Source organism: Nycticebus coucang, chromosome 18 (genome assembly GCF_027406575.1).
Source record: "Nycticebus coucang isolate mNycCou1 chromosome 18, mNycCou1.pri, whole genome shotgun sequence".
NCBI lineage: Eukaryota > Metazoa > Chordata > Mammalia > Primates > Lorisidae > Nycticebus > Nycticebus coucang.
The window spans coordinates 42,673,767-42,694,320 of NC_069797.1; the positions used below are offsets into that span (position 1 = coordinate 42,673,767).

The 20,554-nt window shown below is 37.3% G+C and overlaps 1 protein-coding gene across 2 annotated transcripts in view; it reads right to left on the minus strand.

Annotated features, from left to right (window-relative positions):
• CLTC (clathrin heavy chain) overlaps window positions 1-20,554 on the minus strand; it is a 75,553-nt gene that overhangs the window by 34,606 nt on the left and 20,393 nt on the right. For both annotated transcript variants that reach the window (XM_053569077.1, XM_053569078.1), the window contains exons 2-8: window positions 16,796-17,003; window positions 13,444-13,712; window positions 12,750-12,911; window positions 9,914-10,027; window positions 6,142-6,315; window positions 1,776-1,973; window positions 746-946 (exon numbers count right to left, since the gene is read on the minus strand). In XM_053569077.1, coding sequence (XP_053425052.1) covers window positions 746-946; window positions 1,776-1,973; window positions 6,142-6,315; window positions 9,914-10,027; window positions 12,750-12,911; window positions 13,444-13,712; window positions 16,796-17,003 — 1,326 coding nt within the window. The remainder of the gene's footprint in view (window positions 1-745; window positions 947-1,775; window positions 1,974-6,141; window positions 6,316-9,913; window positions 10,028-12,749; window positions 12,912-13,443; window positions 13,713-16,795; window positions 17,004-20,554) is intronic.

Below are 20,554 nucleotides of genomic sequence, written 5' to 3' on the forward strand. Positions count from 1 at the left end.
GAGCTGTGACACCATGATACTCTACCAAGGGTAACAAAGTGAGACTCTGTCTCAAAAAAAAAAAAAAAAAAAAAACAAAGAAAAAAAGAAAAAAGAAAATGATCATCTTTAAATACATTTCAAAATACAAGTTAAATATTTTTCCATGTATCACTAATTAAAATTCTGTGAAATCACTTTGGAAAACATTTCACTGATAAGACAACCTTACTTTAACATATCTACAACCTAGCACTATATAATGTTTTCCTTGCACACTTAAACAAGCTTACTAAGTAGAAATACTACAATTTTAATGACATTTTTGTAGTTCTAAGAGAAAAGATGATAATTGTAGGTCTAGAACTAGGGTGCATTTCAAGTCTGGAGTGTGGTAGGTTAGAGCATATTCTTATGCACAAATGATATCACATATACTGACAAATGTGATTACATGCTGAGGTAAGCATCTCATGCTAAGCTTTTCCTAAAGCAAATGGGTAGCAATTTGCTTCCAGTTTGTTTTAACCAAACAAGAATCCCGGATTCCATTTAGAAAACGTAAACCAAAGAGAAATATCCCACCCCAACATCCATAAAAATCTTTTCAAAAGGAAGTGTATGCACCTTATACAATGTATGCTTTTGTTCTATTTCTATAAGCAGTAACAACAGATGGAGACATTAGGGTGCACCCTAGACCATTTAGCTTGCTAACACGGTATTTAATTCAATTAAGGTAGGAACATGTCAATACAAATTATACCTTATCTTCTTTTAACCATTTCTCCAAAAGCTGTTTCCGCCCCTGCTGAAGTACAGGCCTACACAGCTCTAAGGATTCGTATTTGTTCAGCTGACCCTGGTCCAAAAGGATTCCAAAGTACTGAAGTAAAGGAGAAGTTTGACCTGGCTGGGCTGGGACACTCTGGAACCGACGGATAGTATCTGGAGTACGAAGAATTCCCTTTAAGAAGGAGAAATGTTAAAGATTTCTTGGAGGTTATCCAAACATCACACTAATAACCCCATAGGTCTATGAAGTCGATCTTAAAGGCATGAGTCCATCTATAACAGCAAATTTCAAATTGTCACTAACTGTAGTAAAGATTCAGTCACTACTGCCAGTCATACTTCTATGTTATCATTCACAGTAATAAATATACCAAACATAATTATAAGGTCAATGTGTAAGAATACAACTATAAAACAGTTATAACCCGTTATTATCCCTAGTTCACATTAAATTAAAGACAAATTTTATAATTAATACTCATAAGGAATAGAAGAGTTAATTCAATCCAACACAAACCAACATCAAAAGTAATGGGAATAAATTCAGCCTTACTTCTGATGCTCTACTTACCATAAATTAGACAGGATTAGTTTGTTTCCAACTTTTGGAAATAAAATCACTAGCTATCATTTATGAAATCAATGAGTATTATGCCTAAATAACTAAACCCTATTATTCTGATGTAAATCATAGCTTACTGTGATCTACATACCCTTCTAACATTCTGAGTTCTAAGAAATTAACCAAATCTGAGCACAGAAATTACCTAAACCTAGAGGCTTGAATAAGTAACTGTCCAATTCAGCCTGGGTGACAAAAGTGAGACCTTGTCTCTAAAAAATTAAAAAATAATAAAAAACAGACAAGCAATTGTCATGTAATAGTAAAAGAAAATGTAACCTAAAAAATTTCCCTGTTGAAAGCTTGTTCCTCCTTCTGGCAGTTATAAACAGAGAATATTAACATCAATCATGGCAACTTCATTTTCATGACTCTTTACCTTTGGTGCATTAGCAGCCACCTTTGCTGCTTCTGAGTAATTTCCCTGGGCAAAAAGAGCATTGAATTTCCGAGCAAAAAGTTCTTCGGCACCAGCTAAGTTGTTTCGTACAGCCATTCTCAAAGCTAAATCAGGGTTTTGTAGCACATTGGTGATATAAGGAATTATGTTTTCTTCTTCCACACATACTGACAGAACCTGTAATTTAAAGATTAAAGGATAGCTGCAAGGTGTTCATTAGGATATCAAAATCATATCAAATCAAAATAATATCCAATCTATTTAGAGCAGATTAGTATCGTGTCACAGAAAATCATCATAGCTGCTTTCCTGCATTTGGGGGAGGATGAGGGAGAGGAAAGGGCAGGGGAGGGAGGAAGGAAAAGACAAGGAGAGAGAAGATTAAGGAGGTTCAAAAACAAGTGCCATAGGGTTCTAAGCCATTTTGGCATTCCTAAAATATGGCCATTCTATAATATAAATAACTTCTCACTTTATAGCATCCAAATTGCTTTGATATCATCCATTCATTCTTAACATAGTATCAAAGATTAAGTCTCTCAATGAAATGAGTTCTGAAAGACAATTTCTATATATAGTTTTAAATTTCATGCAGAATGAACCCTTGACAACCTATAGAAAACTACACTGAAAACTATGAAATCTAAATGAAATTGAGGGCTCACCTAGAGGAAGTTTAAGGTATGTTCCTTTTAATTTCAGAATTACTTTATTTTTTTTTTTTTGTAGAGACAGTGTCTCAGTCTATGGTCCTCGGTAGAGTGCCGTGGTGTCACACAGCTCACAGCAACCTCCAACTCCTAGGCTTAGGTGATTCTCTTGCCTCAGCCTCCCAAGTAGCTGGGACTACAGGCAGCTGCCACAATACCCAGCTATTTTTTATTGCAGTTCGGCTGGGGCCAGGTTTGACCCTATCACCCTAGGTATATGGGGCCAGGGCCCTACTCAATGAGCCACAGGCGCCAGCCCAGGATTACTTTTTAAACAAGAATTTCTTTTTTTTTTTTTTCTTTAAGACAGTCTTACTTTGTTACCCTTGGTAGAATGCCGTGGCATCATAGCTCACAGCAACCTCAAACTCTTGGGCTTAAGTGATTCTTTTGCTTCAGCCTCCCAAGTAGCTGGGACTATGGGCGCCTACCACAAAAAATAGCCAGGGTCTCACTCTGGCTCAGGCTGGTCTTGAACTCATGAGCTCAGTTAAGCCACCCGCCTTGGCCTCCCACAGTGCTAGGACTACAGGCATGAGCCATCACACCAGGCCTAGGAATTTTTCTTAATATTTTCTTTTTTTTTTTTTTTTGTAGAGACAGAGTCTCACTTTATGGTCCTCTGTAGAGTGCCGTGGCCTCACACAGCTCACAGCAACCTCCAACTCCTGGGCTTAAGCGATTCTCTTGCCTCAGCCTCCCGAGCAGCTGGGACTACAGGCGCCCGCCACAACGCCCAGCTATTTTTTGGTTGCAGTTTGGCCGGGGCCGGGTTTGAACCCACCACCCTCGGTATATGGGGCCGGCGCCTTACCGACTGAGCCACAGGCACCGCCCTTTTCTTAATGTTTTCTTTAGCTACACTTTCATCCCTAGAAACCGTATTATATACTCAGTGAGGAGGCCCACTGAAACCTCAAGCATCTAACATAATGCAAGTTGCACAGTAAATACTAAATACAGCACCAGTAAGGAGCAAATTCTAATGGCTTTGTTAGGAGAAGTTACCTACCTTCAACCCTTCTTAAATCTCACTGCCACAGAATGGTACTGACTGCCCCCAAAACAACTACTGCCAATTGCCCTAGAGAAATGGAGCTCTTCCTTACCCATTCACTGCTCTCCCCATTGCAGAGCTGATTACAAACTACTTAAATTATCCCTAACAGTGTCTCACTCTATTGCCCAGGGTAGAGTGCCTTGAGGTCATAGCTCACAGCAACCTCAAATTCCTGGGCTCAAGCAATCCTCTGGCCTCAGCCTCCCAAGTAGCTGAGACTACAGGCATGTGCCATAACCCCAGCTAGTCTTTCTATTTTTAGTACAGACGGGGTCTTGTTCTTGGTCTGAGCTCAAGGTAACAGTTCGCCTTACCTGCTCTACTATTCTTTTTCAGGAAAATGAGAAATTTTAACTTCCAAGATTTCATTTCTGTACGTCAGACCCCATACCCAAAGCTTAGGTCATCCTGTATTGCAATGTGTCATCCTACTCCACATCGAAACATATCATTTAAAAGAATTAATTTCTTTATAGTCATTTGCATTCCTCAGCCCTACCCTTAACGCCCTCTACAAAGAGTAAGAAAGATGAACAAACAAATCCATTTCCAGTTACACTTTCTGAAGCTTTCTACTGATCATTGCTTTAGTCTTCTCCAAACATCAAATTCAGTTTAATCTTTATCATACTGAAAGACAATTCTAGCAGATTTCTAGAAACCAGTCCTTGATAAGATCGTGGAATAGAAAAGCTTCCAGTATGTTAAGTACTCTGTTTTACCAAGTTCAGAATGTAAGACAGATAGCGGCTATATCATCTTGATTTCTTTTACTACCAACAAAAGCCATACACTCATCCATTCTGGACACAGGCCCAACTAGTAGTTGAATTTACGTAAAAAAGAAGAAACCCCTGAGACCTGAGGTTACTATAAACACTCCTCTTTCATCAAAGTAGCTGGCACATAAAATTTTGGTGGGGGAGAGGGTCAAAGGAATAATCAATAAGTTCCTAGAATCAGAGTTATCATGAAACCACTAAAAAAACTTTATTTTAGGCATTAAGACATCAGCACAAAAACAGAAATAAAAAGGTCTCTGGCTTCATGACAAATTACCGCTAACCTAGTTCATATAAAGGCCAATTCATTCTTGATTTTTTCCAGTGGGGACACATGTAACTGAATAACTGAAAGCTACTGAACTTTAAAAACTGCTTCTCTGCCAGACACTGACTGGTGCTATAAAATTAACTAAAGGCAGTCCCCTTTTCTAATAAAGAATAGTGACTGTGACATTAAGAAAGCAATTAATTCAGTACAGGTGTTATGAGGAGGGCTACTTAAGTTAGAAGCATCTAACCAAGTCTGGAGTTGATGTGAGGAATGGATAGGTAAGGAGAGACAATCTTTTTCCCTAGAAGAACCGTCTCTTCATAGATACTTAACACTTTTCAAAACTGAATAAAAGAGAAAAAAAAATCTACTTTCTTTGGCTAATTCTGGGAAAAATAATAATGAGCAGGATAACTAATAAAAAGTAAGGCCAATATTAGTATGAAGCTTTTAAAATTTTAACCATTTTTCAGAAAATTAGATACTTTCTGGCTGGGCACGGTGGCGCATGCCTATAATCCCAGCACTTTTGGAGGCCAAGGTGGGAGGATCCCTTAAGGCCAGGAATTTGAGACCAGCCTGAGCACACAGTAAGAGCCCATCTGTACAAAAAATAAAAATTAGCCTGGCATGGTGGCATGTGCCTATAGTCCCAGCTATTTAAGAAGTAGAGGGAAGAGGAAAACTTGAGCTTAGGAGTTTGAGACCTTACCTCTACAAAAAATGAAAAAATTAAAATTAAAAATTAGCTGGGCATAGTGGTGCATATCTACAGTCCTCAAATTCAGGGATGGGGAACCTGAGGCCTGCCTAAATGCAGTATTTTGACTGAAAAACTTGGATTTGATTAAGGCTGTAGGTTCCCCACCCTTGTTAAGATACTTAGCAGGCTGAGGCATGAGGATCACGTGAGCCCAAAAGTTCAAGGTTAAAGTGAGCTATGATCACACCACTGCACACCAGCCTGGGTATCAGAGCAAGACCTTGTCTCAAAAAAAAAAAAAGAAAAAGAAAAAAAGTGTGATATACTCAAGACATCTTTTATTTTTCCTATCTGATTACTTTCCAACCATCTCACAATAGGTACTGTAACATATTACCTTCTGTTAGTAATACTTAAGAAAAAGGATGTAAGTTCTTTTCCCTATAGTTGAAAATCTCTGTGTCTTGGAGATAAAAGAAAATCCCTAAAAAAAGTATAGTCCATCAACTGTGACCGTAAATACTGTATTTTATTCCACATAGTCACTTCTTTTGACAATAAAGATGCAAATAAATACATAATCCTAGGAAGCTAAATGTCAAACAGTTGCTCTCCCTGAGACAGGATTAAAGAGTTTTGTATTCATATAATTCTGTATTTTTTGGTACTGTATTATTTTCTGATATCCAGTTATAATTTACATTCTGAAAAAATGTTTGTTACTTTATTATTTGGGGGATAATTTCTCTCTTAATGTACAGGATTGGTTTTGACTTTTCAGATTATTTTATTGTTTAAGTTTCAAGTTTTCCTTACTTGTCCCTTTCTGTTTACTCCAATTATTCCAGCTGTGGCTTCGTGAGGTGCAGTAACAAAGATTGTTTCTCCACTGATTCTATTCATGTAGATGCAGGTACCAGTCTCAAGATCATAGAGGTGAATATAACCATACTTAGTTATCAAGAATACCACATCGTGCTTTTCACTGATCTGTAGAAAGAAAATCAACACTTTAGTAAAATAAGGGATCTACAAACAGAAAACAAAAATATTTAGTCTAATTCCATGTTGCAGATGTTGAACTTCCAAAATGTGAAGAGGCTTATATGAAAAATGAAAAGTTAATGGCTCGGCACCTATAGCTCAGCGGCTATAGCACCAGCCACATACACCAGAGCTGGCAGGTTCGAACTCAGCCCAGGCCTGCCAAACAAGGACAACTACAACCAAAAAAAAAAAAAAAGGCTCAGCGCCTATGGCTCAAGTGGTTAAGGTGCCAGCCACATACACCTGAGCTGGTGAGTTCGAATCCAGCCTGGGCCCACCAAACAACAAAGATGGCTACAACCAAAAAACAGCCAGGTGTTGTGGCAGGCGCCTGTCGTCCCAGCTACTTGGGAGGTGGAGGCAGGAGAATCACTTGAGCCTAGGAGTTGGAGGTTGCTGTGAGCTATGACGCCATGGCACAACAGCTTGAGGCTCTGTCTCAAAAAATAAAAAAAAAAATACTGGGCGTTGTGGCAGGCGCCTGTAGTCCCAGCTTCTTGGGAGGCTGAGGCAAGAGAATCGCTTAAGCCCAAGAGTTGGAGGATGCTGTGAGCTGTGACACCACAGCCCTCTACCGAGGGTGACGTAGTAAGACTGTCTCAAAAAAAAAAAAAAAAAAAAAAAAGTTAAGATTTTAAAAAGTTTTCTTCATTCTTATAGCACATTTAAATAAACAGAGGAAGTGAATGAAATCTGTGGAAAACAGTTCAGAACAATGTTATGATAACCAGTTTAGATATTATAAGCATACCTCATTTTATTGCACTTTGCAGATTTTACTAATTGAAGATTTGTGGCAACTCAGCATGGAACAAGTCAACATTATTTTTCTAATAGCATGCACTCACTTTGGTGTCTTGGCATCACATTTTATTAATTCTTGCAGTATTTCGAACTTTTTCATTATTATTTTATTGGTTATGGTGTTTTGTGATCCTTGATGTTACGATTTTAATTGTTTTGGGGTACCACCCACACAAGTGATCTTATACTGTGTGTTCTAACTGCTCCACTGACCAGTTATTCTCTCATCTTTCTTTCCTCAGGCCCCTACTATTAATACAACAATACTGAAATTAGTCCAATTAATAACCCTACAGTGCCCTCTAAGTGTTCACTTTAAATCAAAAGCTAGAAATGGTTAAGTTTAGTGAGGAAGGCACAGTGAAAGCTGTGGTAGACCAAGAACTAGGTCTCTTGAGACAAATAGCCAAGTTATGACTACAAAGGAAAAGTTCTTCAAGGAAACTAAAAGTGCTGCTCCAGTGAATACATGAATGATAAGAAAGCCAAATAGCCTTTTTGTTGATAAGGAAAAAGTTTTAGTGGGTCTGGAGAGAAGACCAAACCAGCCACAACATTCCCTTAAGCCAAAGCCTAATCTAAATCTCTCCAACCCTATGAAGGCTGTGAGAGGTGAGAAAGCTGCAGGAAAGAAGCATATAACTGAGAGGTGGGTTCATTAAGCTTAAGGAAAGAAGCCATCTCCAGAACATAAAAGTACAAGGTGAAGCAAGTGATCATGTAGAAACTGCAGCAAGTTATCTTCTTAAACACTCACATGAAGAGGATAATACTGCTTCTAAGAATAATCCTTGAAGATCTAGCTAAGATCACTTATAAAGGTGGCTATGCTAAACAACAGATTTCCAGTGTGGACAAAACAGCCTTATATTAGAAGATGCCATCCAGGACACTCAGATCTAAAGAGGAGAAGTCAATGCTTGGTTTCAAAGCTCCAAAGGATGAGCCGACTCGTTTTAGGGTCTAAAGCAGCTGGTGCCTAAGTTTAAGCCAGTGTTCACTGTTCATTCTGAAAATCTTAGGGCCCTTAAAATGGAGCACAGTCTGCAAGACAGTACATCTGCTTATAGCATGTTTTACTGAGCATTTTAAGCTGGCTATTGAGACCTACTGCTCAGAAAAACAATTCTTTTCAAAACATTACTGCTCACTGACAATGTTCCTGGATATTCAAGAATGCTAATGCAAATGTACAAGGAGATTAATGTCTTCATGTTTCCTAACACAATAACTATTCTAAAGACTATAATTAAGGAATAATTTCAACTTCTAGGTCTTATTTAAGAAATAACATTTTGTGGGCGGCACCTGTGGCTCAAGGAGTAGGGCGCCAGTCCCATATGCCGGAGGTGGTGGGTTCAAACCCAGCCCCGGCCAAAAAAAAAAAAAAAAAAAGAAATAACATTTTGTAAGGCTACAGCTGTAAGGACAGTGATTCCTCTGATGTACCTGGGCAAAGTAAATTGAAAACCTTCTGTAAAAGGTTCACCAGAGTATACATCATTAATTCATGGGAGAAAGTAAAAATATCAACACTAATAAGAGTTTGGAAGAAGATTCCAACCCTCATGATTTTGAGGAGTTCAAGACTTCAGTGAAGGAAGTAAGTACAGATGTGGTAGAAATAGCAAGAGAATTAGAATCACAGTGGAGCTTGAATATGTGACAGACCTGTAGCAATCTGATGATAAGGAATCATTTCTTACAGATGAGCAAAGAAAGTAGTTTCTTGAGATGTTATCTACTTCTGGTAAAGATGCTGTGAAAACTGTTGAAATGACAACAAAGGATTACCATACAAACTTAGTTCATAAAGCAATGGCAGGGTTTGAGAGAACTGGCTCCCATTTTGAAATAAATTCTATGGTGGGTGAAACACTATAAATAGTACTTTATGCTGCAGAGAAATCATTCATGAAAGAAAAAGTTAACTGATGCAGCAAAATGCACTATTGTGTTAAGAAACAGCAATAGCAAAGGCTGGGCACTGTGGCTCATGCCTGCAATCCCAGCACTCAGGAAGGCCGAGGCCAGTGGACTGTTTAAGCTCAGGAGTTTGAGACCAACAAGAGTGAGACCCTGTCTCTACTAAAAATAGAAAAAACTAGCCGGGCATCATGGCATGTAGTTCCAGCTACTTGAGAGGCTGAGGCCTGCAGGAAGATGTCTTGTGAGGTTGTTATGAGCTATGATGCCACAGCTCTCTACTCAGGGCAATAGTATGAGATGCTGTCAAAAAAAAAAAAGGAAAGGGAAAAGGAGAAAGGGAGAAAGAAAAAGGAAAAAAGGGTAAAGGAAGGAAAAGAAATCTCCAGAGCCATCCCAACCTTCATGAAGCAAAACCCTCCATCAGTGACAAGATTATAACTCACTAAAGACTCAGATGATCATTAGTATTTTTTTTTTTTAGCAATAAAGTATGTTTAAATTAAGGTATATACCTTTTTCTCAATTATTAAGTATGCAATAGCAAATTGGACAAAACCAAACCACAAAACCAAAAAAATTATTGTGACTTTTTATTGTGGTGGTCTGCAAACCCACAATATTTCCAAGGTATGCAGCAGAATCCATAGAAGTCTATGTATTATTTTCAAAGTTTCACTAACAAATTTATTATAGATTAAAGAGTACTCTTCTAAGTAACCCTTAAATTAAATTGACTATGAACAGGTGTCTGGATTAATTTCTTTTAAGAGGAGAAATTTTAAAAATCCATTTCCTTTGCTTGACATACCTGCATTGCAACAGGAAAGTCATTCTGTGCTTCTGGAGGAAAGAAAACATCCACTGCCTTCTTTGGAAAGGGCTGATTCCCTGTAGGCGGTGTGCCAACTTCAATGATATGTAACTATTCAAAAGAAAACACAATTTCTATAAACTTAAAATCTTTTAGCAGTTGATCATAACATTATTTGCAGCTCTCAAGTGAAAATAATCCAAGTATAATCCATTTGTCTTATAAGTAGATGAATGTTAAACTGAGTGATACCATACCACAGAATACCTGGCAGTAAAAAAGAATAAGCATCTCATGGACATTACACTAAGTGGAAAAAAAGAAGCCAGTCTCAAAAGGTCACATCCTATATGTTCTATTTATATAACATTCTTGAAGTGACAAATATAGAGATGGAGAATAAATCAGGGGTTGTCAGGGATTAGGAATGGTGTGGGCGAGGAGTGAGTCCTGTGACTCACTATAAAGCTATGAGGAAAATCATTGCGGTGATAAACCATACAATTGTACCAATGTTATTTTCAAGGTTTTCATACTAGTCTGTAGTTAAATAAGATGTGAGAAACTGGGTAAAAAGGAACAGGGGATGTCTCTCTACTGTCTTTAGAGATTCCTACAAGTGTGGATTATTTAAATATATTTTTAAAAGTTCTAAGAATATCTTAAATAATCACATCAAAAAATGTACCTGAAATAAAGTACATCCAGTGGTAATACCTTACCTACAATGGTACTTTCTCATAGTGTTTGATTATATTTAGTATTTCCAAATAGATCTCTAACAAATTATTAAATTCTTCTCTGCCTACAAATCTATTCTAATACAGAGGGAAAGTATACACCTAAGCTTTGTTATCTCTCTAATCACATATATCCCACAAATTTCAAGAGAACATTTTTGATTTAAAATATCTGATGCTAGACCAGGCACAGTGACATACACTTTTTGTTCCAGCTACTTAGAAGGCTGAGTCATGAGGATCCCTTGAAACCAGAAATCCAGTCTGGGCAACACAGCAAGACATTGTCAGACATTGTCTCTTGAAGAGGAAAAAAAAAAAAAAAGTCTGATGCTACGTATCAACCAGACAAGAGAAAATCAATAGTGTCAATGAAAAGGTATTATATACACTTTCCTTAGAAATGTCAGGAATGAACAAAACATAATTCAGTTTCTAAGATAGTATCACATGAAAATTATGGGGTCTCATCCTTCATCAGGATTAGCCATACTGAAAAAATGACATATTCCTTCAAGTCATAGCAGATTATAAAAGATATAGCAGGACGTATCAAAAAGGCTCAAGAACTTATAAACAGGGTTTCAAATACTATATAAAAATGATATTGAAGCTTTTTTCCAGTAAGACTTTTGTTCAAAAGATGTCCTGACCTTATGTTTTAAGGATATCTAATCTCCACAAACTCTTTTAAAAAAGTTTTAATGGCAGATAGAGCCAGTCTTCCATTAAGGAGCATCAAACTCCAAATACAGTAGAACGTCCATAGCTGAGCACCTCTCTACATGACTACCTCCTTAAGCTGACCTAATTTTCATAGACCAAACTTGTACTACAAGTACTCAATGCAAGTTCCTTATATTGACCACCTCCGTATGGGTGGTCAACTTATAGAGGTTCTTCTGTATTTCTTTTCCAAACCTCTCTTTTATTTTTTTTGAAATTGAAACAGAGTCTCCACTTTGTCGCCCTCTGTAGAGGCTATTGTGTCATAGCTCACAGCAACCTCAAACTCTTGGGCTCAAGCAATTCTCCTGTCTTACCCTCCCAAGTAGCTGGGACCACAAGTGCCCACCACAACACTCGGCTATATTTTGTTGTTGTTGTCATTGTTGTTTAGCAGGCCCTGGCTAGGTTTGAACCCACCAGCCCTAGTGCACATGGCCAGGGCCCTAACCACTGAGCAACAGGCAACCAGCCTATTTTCCAAACCTCTTATGAGATAAAATGCAAGTATGTGGCTTTGCTTATACTGGACTTTGAACAGAGAGCTGGGGACATAAAGTTATTCAGACTTCAGAGATTTTACTCTGGCAGTGGCACAGAGGTAAAAGAGTCCTCAGAATTCTGTGGCTGGGACTCTGGTTGCTGCCATTCTCCCTTATTCTTCCTCATTTTCCAAGATTGCTTCTATAGCCATCCTAGCTATTATAAACTATCCAATATCCTTTCACTAAATTTTCTATCTATGCTCTGTTCAACCAGACACTGTTTCTGTTGTCTGCAATCAAGATAATGTACCTCAATTTGTCAAGGTGATTCCAAAATGCAGCAACTGAGACCCTCTAAACTTAAGTCAATGTTACTCAACAATGGTCTACATTCTATCTATATCAAGCCACCTAAGGTAATTACAATGTAGATTATGGGCACCACTCACTAAATTAGACTCTTTATATATATGACACACAATGTGCATTTTAGCAACCCTAATGATTCTTAGGCATAGTGAAGTTGAAAAATACTAACTTCTTTGTATCCTCAATTAACCTGAAACAATAAAAAAAAGGAAAAATAATACTAACTTAAGGTCTTTGATAAAAGCAATAAAAAAAAAAAAAATCAGTGGCTAACAAAAAAATTTTTAAAGAATATTATTCATTAGCCAGGCGCCTATAGTCCCAGCTACTTGGGAGGCTGAGGCAAGAGAATCGCTTCAGTTTGAGGTTGACACCACAGCACTCTACCAAGGGCGACTAACTGAGACTCTGTCTCAAAACATTATTAACCATGAAGGAAGAATGTTTTGAAATTAGACAATTAATTAGTAGCAAAAGACAGAGAATTATCACTAACATAATTACCCAGCTTACCTTCCCTCCGGCTTGACCTCGGACTGCAAAACAGAATAACGTTGATTCTTCAGCATTTCCTTCCATCTTAAACTGTGCGAAGCTAGCTGCATGTCCTTCAATGGGCTGAGATACTTTCCTATCTACAGAATACAGCTGCATAGCTCCCACCACACGATTTTGCTGCAAAGAATTGATGAGAATAGTATTTGGCAACCCAATGAATCAATAACTCTTGAATTCTTCAATTACAGAAATAATTACAATGTTTTAGGCATCTTTAGCAAGATTTATAATTCTTGTTATTTTAGTCTCTCAATGTGTATTTGATGTTTAGCTCCAAACATTATCTTATTAAAACTTAACATGAATGTTTAAAATCAGCCTCATATATCTTAAAAGATATATAAATATTCATCATTCGGTGAAGTACATATACACTGTAATAAATCCTAAATCATTCACATAGGAACTCAACTTCTACTCAATCCATAAGAGCTAAAAACACTCGGTAAGAGTACTCTGAAATTATATGGCATTAAGCCAGCAAACTTTATTTTTAAAAAAGGAAAATAAAGAAAAGGAACAAATAAAAACATCTTCCAAAATAAGTCAAATTCAACAGGACTGAGAAAACCTAATTTCAAAATAAACTGCATTCTGGGTACAACAATTCTTTAGATCTCTTCTTTATCAAAAAGTAGAAAAATGTTACCTGTGCCGATATGCCAGTCAGAAGTAACCACTTTTGCTTTGCATCTGTACGATAATTGATAATCTGACACCCTGCAAGGCTAGAATGGCGATCAAACATTTTCACTGGCTGAGACTCTCCTTCCATACTCCAGTGATAAACTGCATTATCCGTAACAAGAGCAACCGTATTCAAAGAGATCCATTTCCAAAAGGTGACATCATCAGTCATGGTATGGGCCTTCATTTTGCTTTTCATTTCAATGTTAAATATCTGAAGAGTTTTCCCAGCTAAAAACAAAATCAAGAATTATGAATTATTAAAAAGGTAAAATCTAAGATGAAGACCTAGCTAGACTAAGCTCTGTAACATTGAAACAAAAATGGTTCTATCATGAGTCTAATAACCAACTACAGAAGTCATATTAACAGAGCAGCAACCATTAGAGATAATAGCTTAAGACTAAGCAATCTACATTTACAACTTAAGCAAAAGCTATATTACCTCTAATAAACACATTTTAAACATACAGTATGACTTCCATGGACTTCTAACTCCCAATTGCAAGTGAGTCTAAAGAACAGCTTTTCTTAACAATAACTAAAAACAAAGTTGTAACCTTCATACTTAAAATTAAGTATGTCTCCACATAATCTTAAAATTAAGTTATGTCTCCACATAATCTAAGTTAGTTGTATGTACACAGGACAAAGCAAATCTGATACAAACACTTGGTGGGGGGGAGTCTACTTTTTTAAAGGCAGTCATCTCATCCAACTAAAATCTTGTGAAAACTGCTTTTTAAAAAGAGAATCTACTTCAACTCTTCCTTGTTACTACTAGCACATAAAAAAACTGCATGCTACATTTAATAGGTTTAAGATACAAAGGGAAGGAGATAGCAGTGCTGGAGGAAAGGAAAGGAAGAGGACAGTTTCAGATGTGTTAATATACTGGAGATAAGAACAAAGTTCAACCTTCACCCAATTAAGAAAGCAGGCATTTAGTAAAAGGAGGATAAATCTGCCTTGAGTGTTAGAGTCCACTGAGTCAGATGCAAGGGCTTATACTTGTAATTTGAAATCCATCACAGTTCAAAAGTGATTTGGTTTAAATTAGCAGAGATCAAAGCCCATAGCTATGACTAGGCTATCAAGATTAGTCCTTAGAGCCGTGATTCTCAACCGGTGGGTCACGACCCACAGGAACTGTATTAAAGGGCCATGGCATTAGGAAGGTTGAGAACCACTGCCTTAGAGACTAAGGAAAACCTCATTCCAGAGCCACAGAGAATCTGGCTCCTGAAGGAGAAAAATTGTAAGATTGAGGTGGAGGGGCCCAAAAGGGAGACAAACATACAGTTTTATACTATGACTCTTCTTACCACATGTTCAAAAACTTCTTTCATAAAACAAAGAATGTTACTCCCATCCAACACAGTATGTAAACCACAACCAGACTTGAAAAATTGTGAGAGTTATAGTCCTGTTTATAAAAAGAAGCCAAGGGGTTTAAAACTGACTTCGGAGAAAAGCAGTACTTTGGAATGACTTACTTTCCTTTGCTGCCTTCCCAACTCCCAGTTTATGAGACTTACTGTTTTTTACATGAAAGGGGTCAGAGTATAATATAAGTGGGACAGTTTGGGGCGGGGGGAAAGGGATGACAGCTCAACTCCATAGTGCAGACATACAGGTACAAATCTATGATGTTTCTGTACAAGCTCTGGCAATCTTTTCAATTTATTTTATTATTATTATTTTTTTTTTTTGCAGTTTTTGGCCAGGGCTGGGTTGGAATCCACCCCTTCCAGTATATGGGGCCAGTGCCCTACTCCTTTGAGTCAGAGGCACTGCCCTCAATTTATTCTTTTTATAGAACAGGACAATAACTAATACAATCTAATTTAAGATAACTCACCATCTGCACACATAAGAAAGCATTAAGAAATGTGATAAGATAACAATAACATTAAAAATAGAAAAGAACTTTGACAAAATTAAAATAACTGGCCTTTTACAGTGAGGTGTGAGAGTTGCTAAACACCTGAATTTAAATTCTTTTAAGGAGGCCGAAAGAGAGTTAGTGCCCTACAATCTCTTTGTTTTAAAGGAGTAAAATGCTTACTGTTCTGTTACAGAACATCTGGGCTAACAAAAGTTGGACTATCTTTCCCTCGGAAAAGATCGACTCTTAAGATATGTGATATAAACTTATCTGTTGAATATGCTTATTCTACTTGCTCCCATTTACTTTCCAATCAGTATTATCACTAAATACAAAGTTTAAGTCATGTAAAGAAGTCTATTCAATTCTAACAACTCATAAATTATCAAGAGATTACCGGGAACATGAACTCTTCCTCCTAATTATCAAGAAGAAAAACAAAGGCCAGGCGCATCTAGTACTCTGGGAGGCCAAGGCAGGTGGACCACTTGAACTCATGAGTTCAAGACCAGCCTGAGCAAGAATGAGACCTAGTCTTTACTAAAAATGAAAAACTGAGGCAAGAGATCACTTGCCCCCAAGAGTCTGAGGTTGCTGAGAGCTATGACGCCAGGGCACTTTACCAAGGGCAACAAAGTGAGACTCTGTCTCAAAATAAAATAAAGGCAAAAAACCAAATTATCAATTAAATGCCCCTTTTAGAGTCAGTCATAATTTGTCACCTAGTCTTCTTTAGAAACTTCTGTTTTAAGGGGTCATTTATATTCTCATGCTAAAATTTAAAAGGAAAAAAACTTAATATAGGGTCCCAGACATTCTTTGAACTCTACATAGACTGATAAGTTAAACATTTCCCTGTTGTGACAATTCAAAGTTAGTTTGGATAAATTCAAACACCCTTGACTCTAGAGCTTCAATATCCACCCAGACACACACAATTTTAACAACGTAAATTCAAGCCATTTTTAGAACTTGACAAGATAAATAAAAATATAAGCCTGAAGTATGAAAAGGGTACAGAATGAAAGGCAAGTTTATCATCATAACAAAAATTCTGCAATGTTTAGGTGCTAGAATTAGTAAAGCATGCTCTACTCCAGAATAGGAATCATTAATTTATTTCCTCTGTAGAAGTATGTTTAGCATTGTAGTCTTATACTACAAATATAAAATTTAAATGTGTTTATTCTAAAAGTTAAAATTATTCCAAATAGAGCTATAAGTAAAACATTTCACAGAAACATTCCAAGTAAAAGTCCTAAGTTTAAATCAAGTTTAGTCCTTGCCTTAACTTTGCAGATCTTTTTTCTTTACCCAAATTTAAGCATACCCTAATAACTGTATTTGCGTAAAATATACATAGGAGGGAATATACATATAAAATATACATATACATTTAAGGAAAAAACGCACAATCTTTTTATACCTTTTAGTGCAATTACTTTGCTAGCAGGATTCATAATGGCGCTGTCCGCTGAAATTGGTCTTCGAATTGGATTACTTGGGTCATTCATATCAATGATTACCACCTGGGCCTGCTCTCCTACTTTTTCTCTAATGCAGATGAATTTGTCTGACTCCATTGTCAGGGTACTAAAGCCAATGTTTGCTGGGTTGATCCCCAGGTTCTGGAGCTGGAAAAAAAAAATTAGTAAAAACTATGTTAGCAACCAAGTGGACTAGAAAGATTTGACATTCATATATCGCCATCATAAAAAATCCTTAAGGCAGGGCACAGTGGCTCACATCTGTAATCCTAACACTCTGGGAGGCCAAGGTAGGTGGATTGCTTGAGCTCACAAGTTAGAGACCAGCATGAGCAAGAGCAAGACCCCATCTCTACTAAAAATGAAAAATTGAGGCAAGAGGATCTCTAGAGCCCAAGAGTTTTGAGGTCGCTGTGAGCTATGATGCCATCGCACTTTACTGAGGGCAACGAAGTGAGACTCTGCCTCAAAAAACAAAAACAAACAAAAAAAAAACCTTACTTAACCATTAAGGCTTTAAGGTCAACAGTAACATCTCCATTATATTAATTAAAGTCAGGGAATTAATAGCCAAATAGCAAATCTTTTCTTTCTTTCTTTCTTTGAGACAGAGTCTCACTTGGTTGCCCTGGGTAGAGTGCTGAGACATTATAGCTCACAGCAACCTCAAACGCTTGGGCTTGAGCAATCCTCTTGCCTCAGCCTCCTGATTAACTGGGACTACAGGCATACGCCCCTATGCCTGGCTAGTTTTTTCTATTTTGGTAGAGATGGGGTGTCTTGCTCTTGCTTAGGCTGGTCTTAAACTCCTGAGCTCAGGCAATCCACCCACCTCGGCTTACCAGAGAGCTAGAATTACAGGCATGAGCCACCGCACCCAGCCTGGATCTCCTTTTCTTTTTTTTTTTGGCAGTTTTTGGCTGGGGTTGGGTTTGAACCTGCCACCTCTGGCATATGGGGCCAGTGCCCTACCCTCTTGAGCCACAGGCGCCACCCTGGATCTTCTTTTCTCAACAAATACGGTATGCAATTGTTTCAACTAAGGTAGAAGTAGAGATTAAAGGGAACAGCAACATCTGCGAACTAGCATTTATGGTTCAGGAGATTTGAAGTCACCCATGTTTCTTGGTTTATTCTTTAAGATCTTTGAATTATTGGACCTATCCTCTCTTTGTCCTTTATCCCCCTTAACATTTAGTTACTTGTTCAAATGCCTTAGGATTCAGAAAAACTAATTTACAGCATAAAAAGATTAAAATGCCACAGAATCCTTGATCTAAATGAACTTGGAAGAGCAAGCACAGATAAAGAAAGCTGTAATACTGTGAAAAAGGTGCCAAAACAAAGATATGTACAAGGAATCTTGTCAAAAGCAGCTCCAAAGCTGAGGCAATGTGTTTAAGAGAGGTAGGTTAGAGATTTCTCAATAGAAAGAGGATGTGCTAAGGCACAGAAATACTAAAGTGTAGTCTGCTAAGGGAACTACAAGGACTTTTGTAACATCTGGCAAGGGTGAAGAACCTGTGGCCTCAAGACCACGTGACCCTCCAGAACCCCAAGTGTGGCCCCTTGGCCAAATCCAAACTTATTAAAAAGGATTTGTACTGACAATTTGGACTCAGTGTGTTGTGGCAGGCACGTGTAGTCCCAGCTACTTGGGAGGCTGAGGCAAGAGAATCGCTTAAGCCCAAGAGTTGGAGGTTGCTGTGAGCCGTGATGCCAAGCACTCTGAGGGCAATATAGTGGACTCTGTCTCCCCCCGCACACCCCCATCCCCACCAAAAAAAAATCGAACTCAGTCAAAAGGCAGCACTCAAAACTCCAGAAGGTCACATGCGCCCCAAGGCCACAGGTTCCCAGGCCCTGAAGGGTTTTATAAGGACAGTAAAGGACTTAGATTTGCTTTGTGAACTTAGAAGATACTAAAGTATTCAATAAACGAATATATACATGTGTAGCAGACCTAAAGATGATAAAAATCCTTGAAAACCAATTAAGTGTGTAAGAACAAAAGTCACATGTTACTGGACCCCAGATAGGGTCATTAAAACTCTAGTGACTAAACGTGGTGTAAGAGATTAAGTTCTACTAAAAGGCTAAAAATGAAGGCTTTATTATATTAGCCTCAGCCAGAATATAATTACAATAACTCATAGTCACTGAACACCAAGGGCAAGGAGTCAAACAACTGTGTAACCATTAACACAAACAGTAATAAAGTAGATTAACCTGTTATATAAACTCATGTATACATGCAGAGCAAGGCAATATACCAGCTATGAGGTATGTAACTTACAATGAATCTGGTTAAAATAAAACCTTATAAATTATTAATTTCCACTTCTTCCTAACTTTAACTTGTTACTTCTATACTCCTAGTTACAGAACTAAAGGAAGAATATAAACATAAGTGGTCTCCCAAACTATACCAAGGAATTTATGTGTGAACTTAAGGAAGGCCTTTTCCAAAGCAGACTGTTCATTCAGTTTCAGGAAGTTACATACATCTGTTTTTCTTAGTAGAGGATCCTTAGACTCTTGTTAAATTTAATAGTTTTAACCTTTCCAATAATGGAGAACATATGTCAGTGACTCATGGTGTTCAGAGAGTTATATACCTAAAAGCAACAAGTTACTTCCTAAACTATTCTATAAATAAGAATTCAATGTTTCTCAGTCTTCACTTCACAATGTTGCTAAGTCTTCACTTAAAGCAACTTTGAGTTTCAGGTGTCACAAGTTAAGTCCCACAGTGTTTGAGAAAGAGTAAAAACAGCATTAAATATGGAAAATAAACACAAAATCAAGATATAAACCACAGATATGACTCACTGAACTCCAAATGATTCTAACAGATTTTTTCCTACCCTTCAACTTTAGAGGTTAGGTATAAGATAACTGTAAACAAACACTATTCAAAAGGACAGTGAAGAGGAGGAACTAAGTCACACAACCTGTGTTTCCTATTCCTTGCTCAATCCCTAGAAAAATACAGTAAGAAAAACATGCCACAATGGTTAGCAATGACCACCATCAGGCTCAGGGTGTCTTGTAGAAAAAGCAAAGATTTCGTTTTAAAGACATAGGGTGCACCCAATCCTTGCAATCTATGTAATTAATCCTTATACTCTTTTCTCATTCAACACATTCTACCAAAAGCCATGCATATATATTTGAACTTCTCTCTCAATAATGTACTAGTACCATTCAAAATACTTCATGTGACAGACACAAATTCTTTATTCAAAAAAAAAATTATCTCTGAAAGAGGGAGAGGGTGAGGGAAAGGAAAAGGAAAAAAAAGAACATAGTGACTAATTCTCACATAAATTGGATTTAATTTTGACCAAAGTACATTATTTGAACAATAACTTTTAATTTAACTTGTTAATATGTTAAGACATTGCATCCTCATTTAAAGGTGAAATATGTTTGCAATTTCCCTTTATAACAATATATTTTTTCCAATTTGAATATCAGGTATATCCAGATGAAGTAGAATGATTTTGAAGTATTTCTTCTTTTTCTATTATCTATAAGATTTGGCATGATCTGTTTTTTGAAATTGTCTTCTATTTTTTTTATAAATATTCATTGTCTATATTTTTGAGACTTTGGGGGAAAAAAAGTTAACTGATGACTCCATACTGAACCTCAGCGTCAAAGCATTCTATGATAGACATACTTTTATATGACAA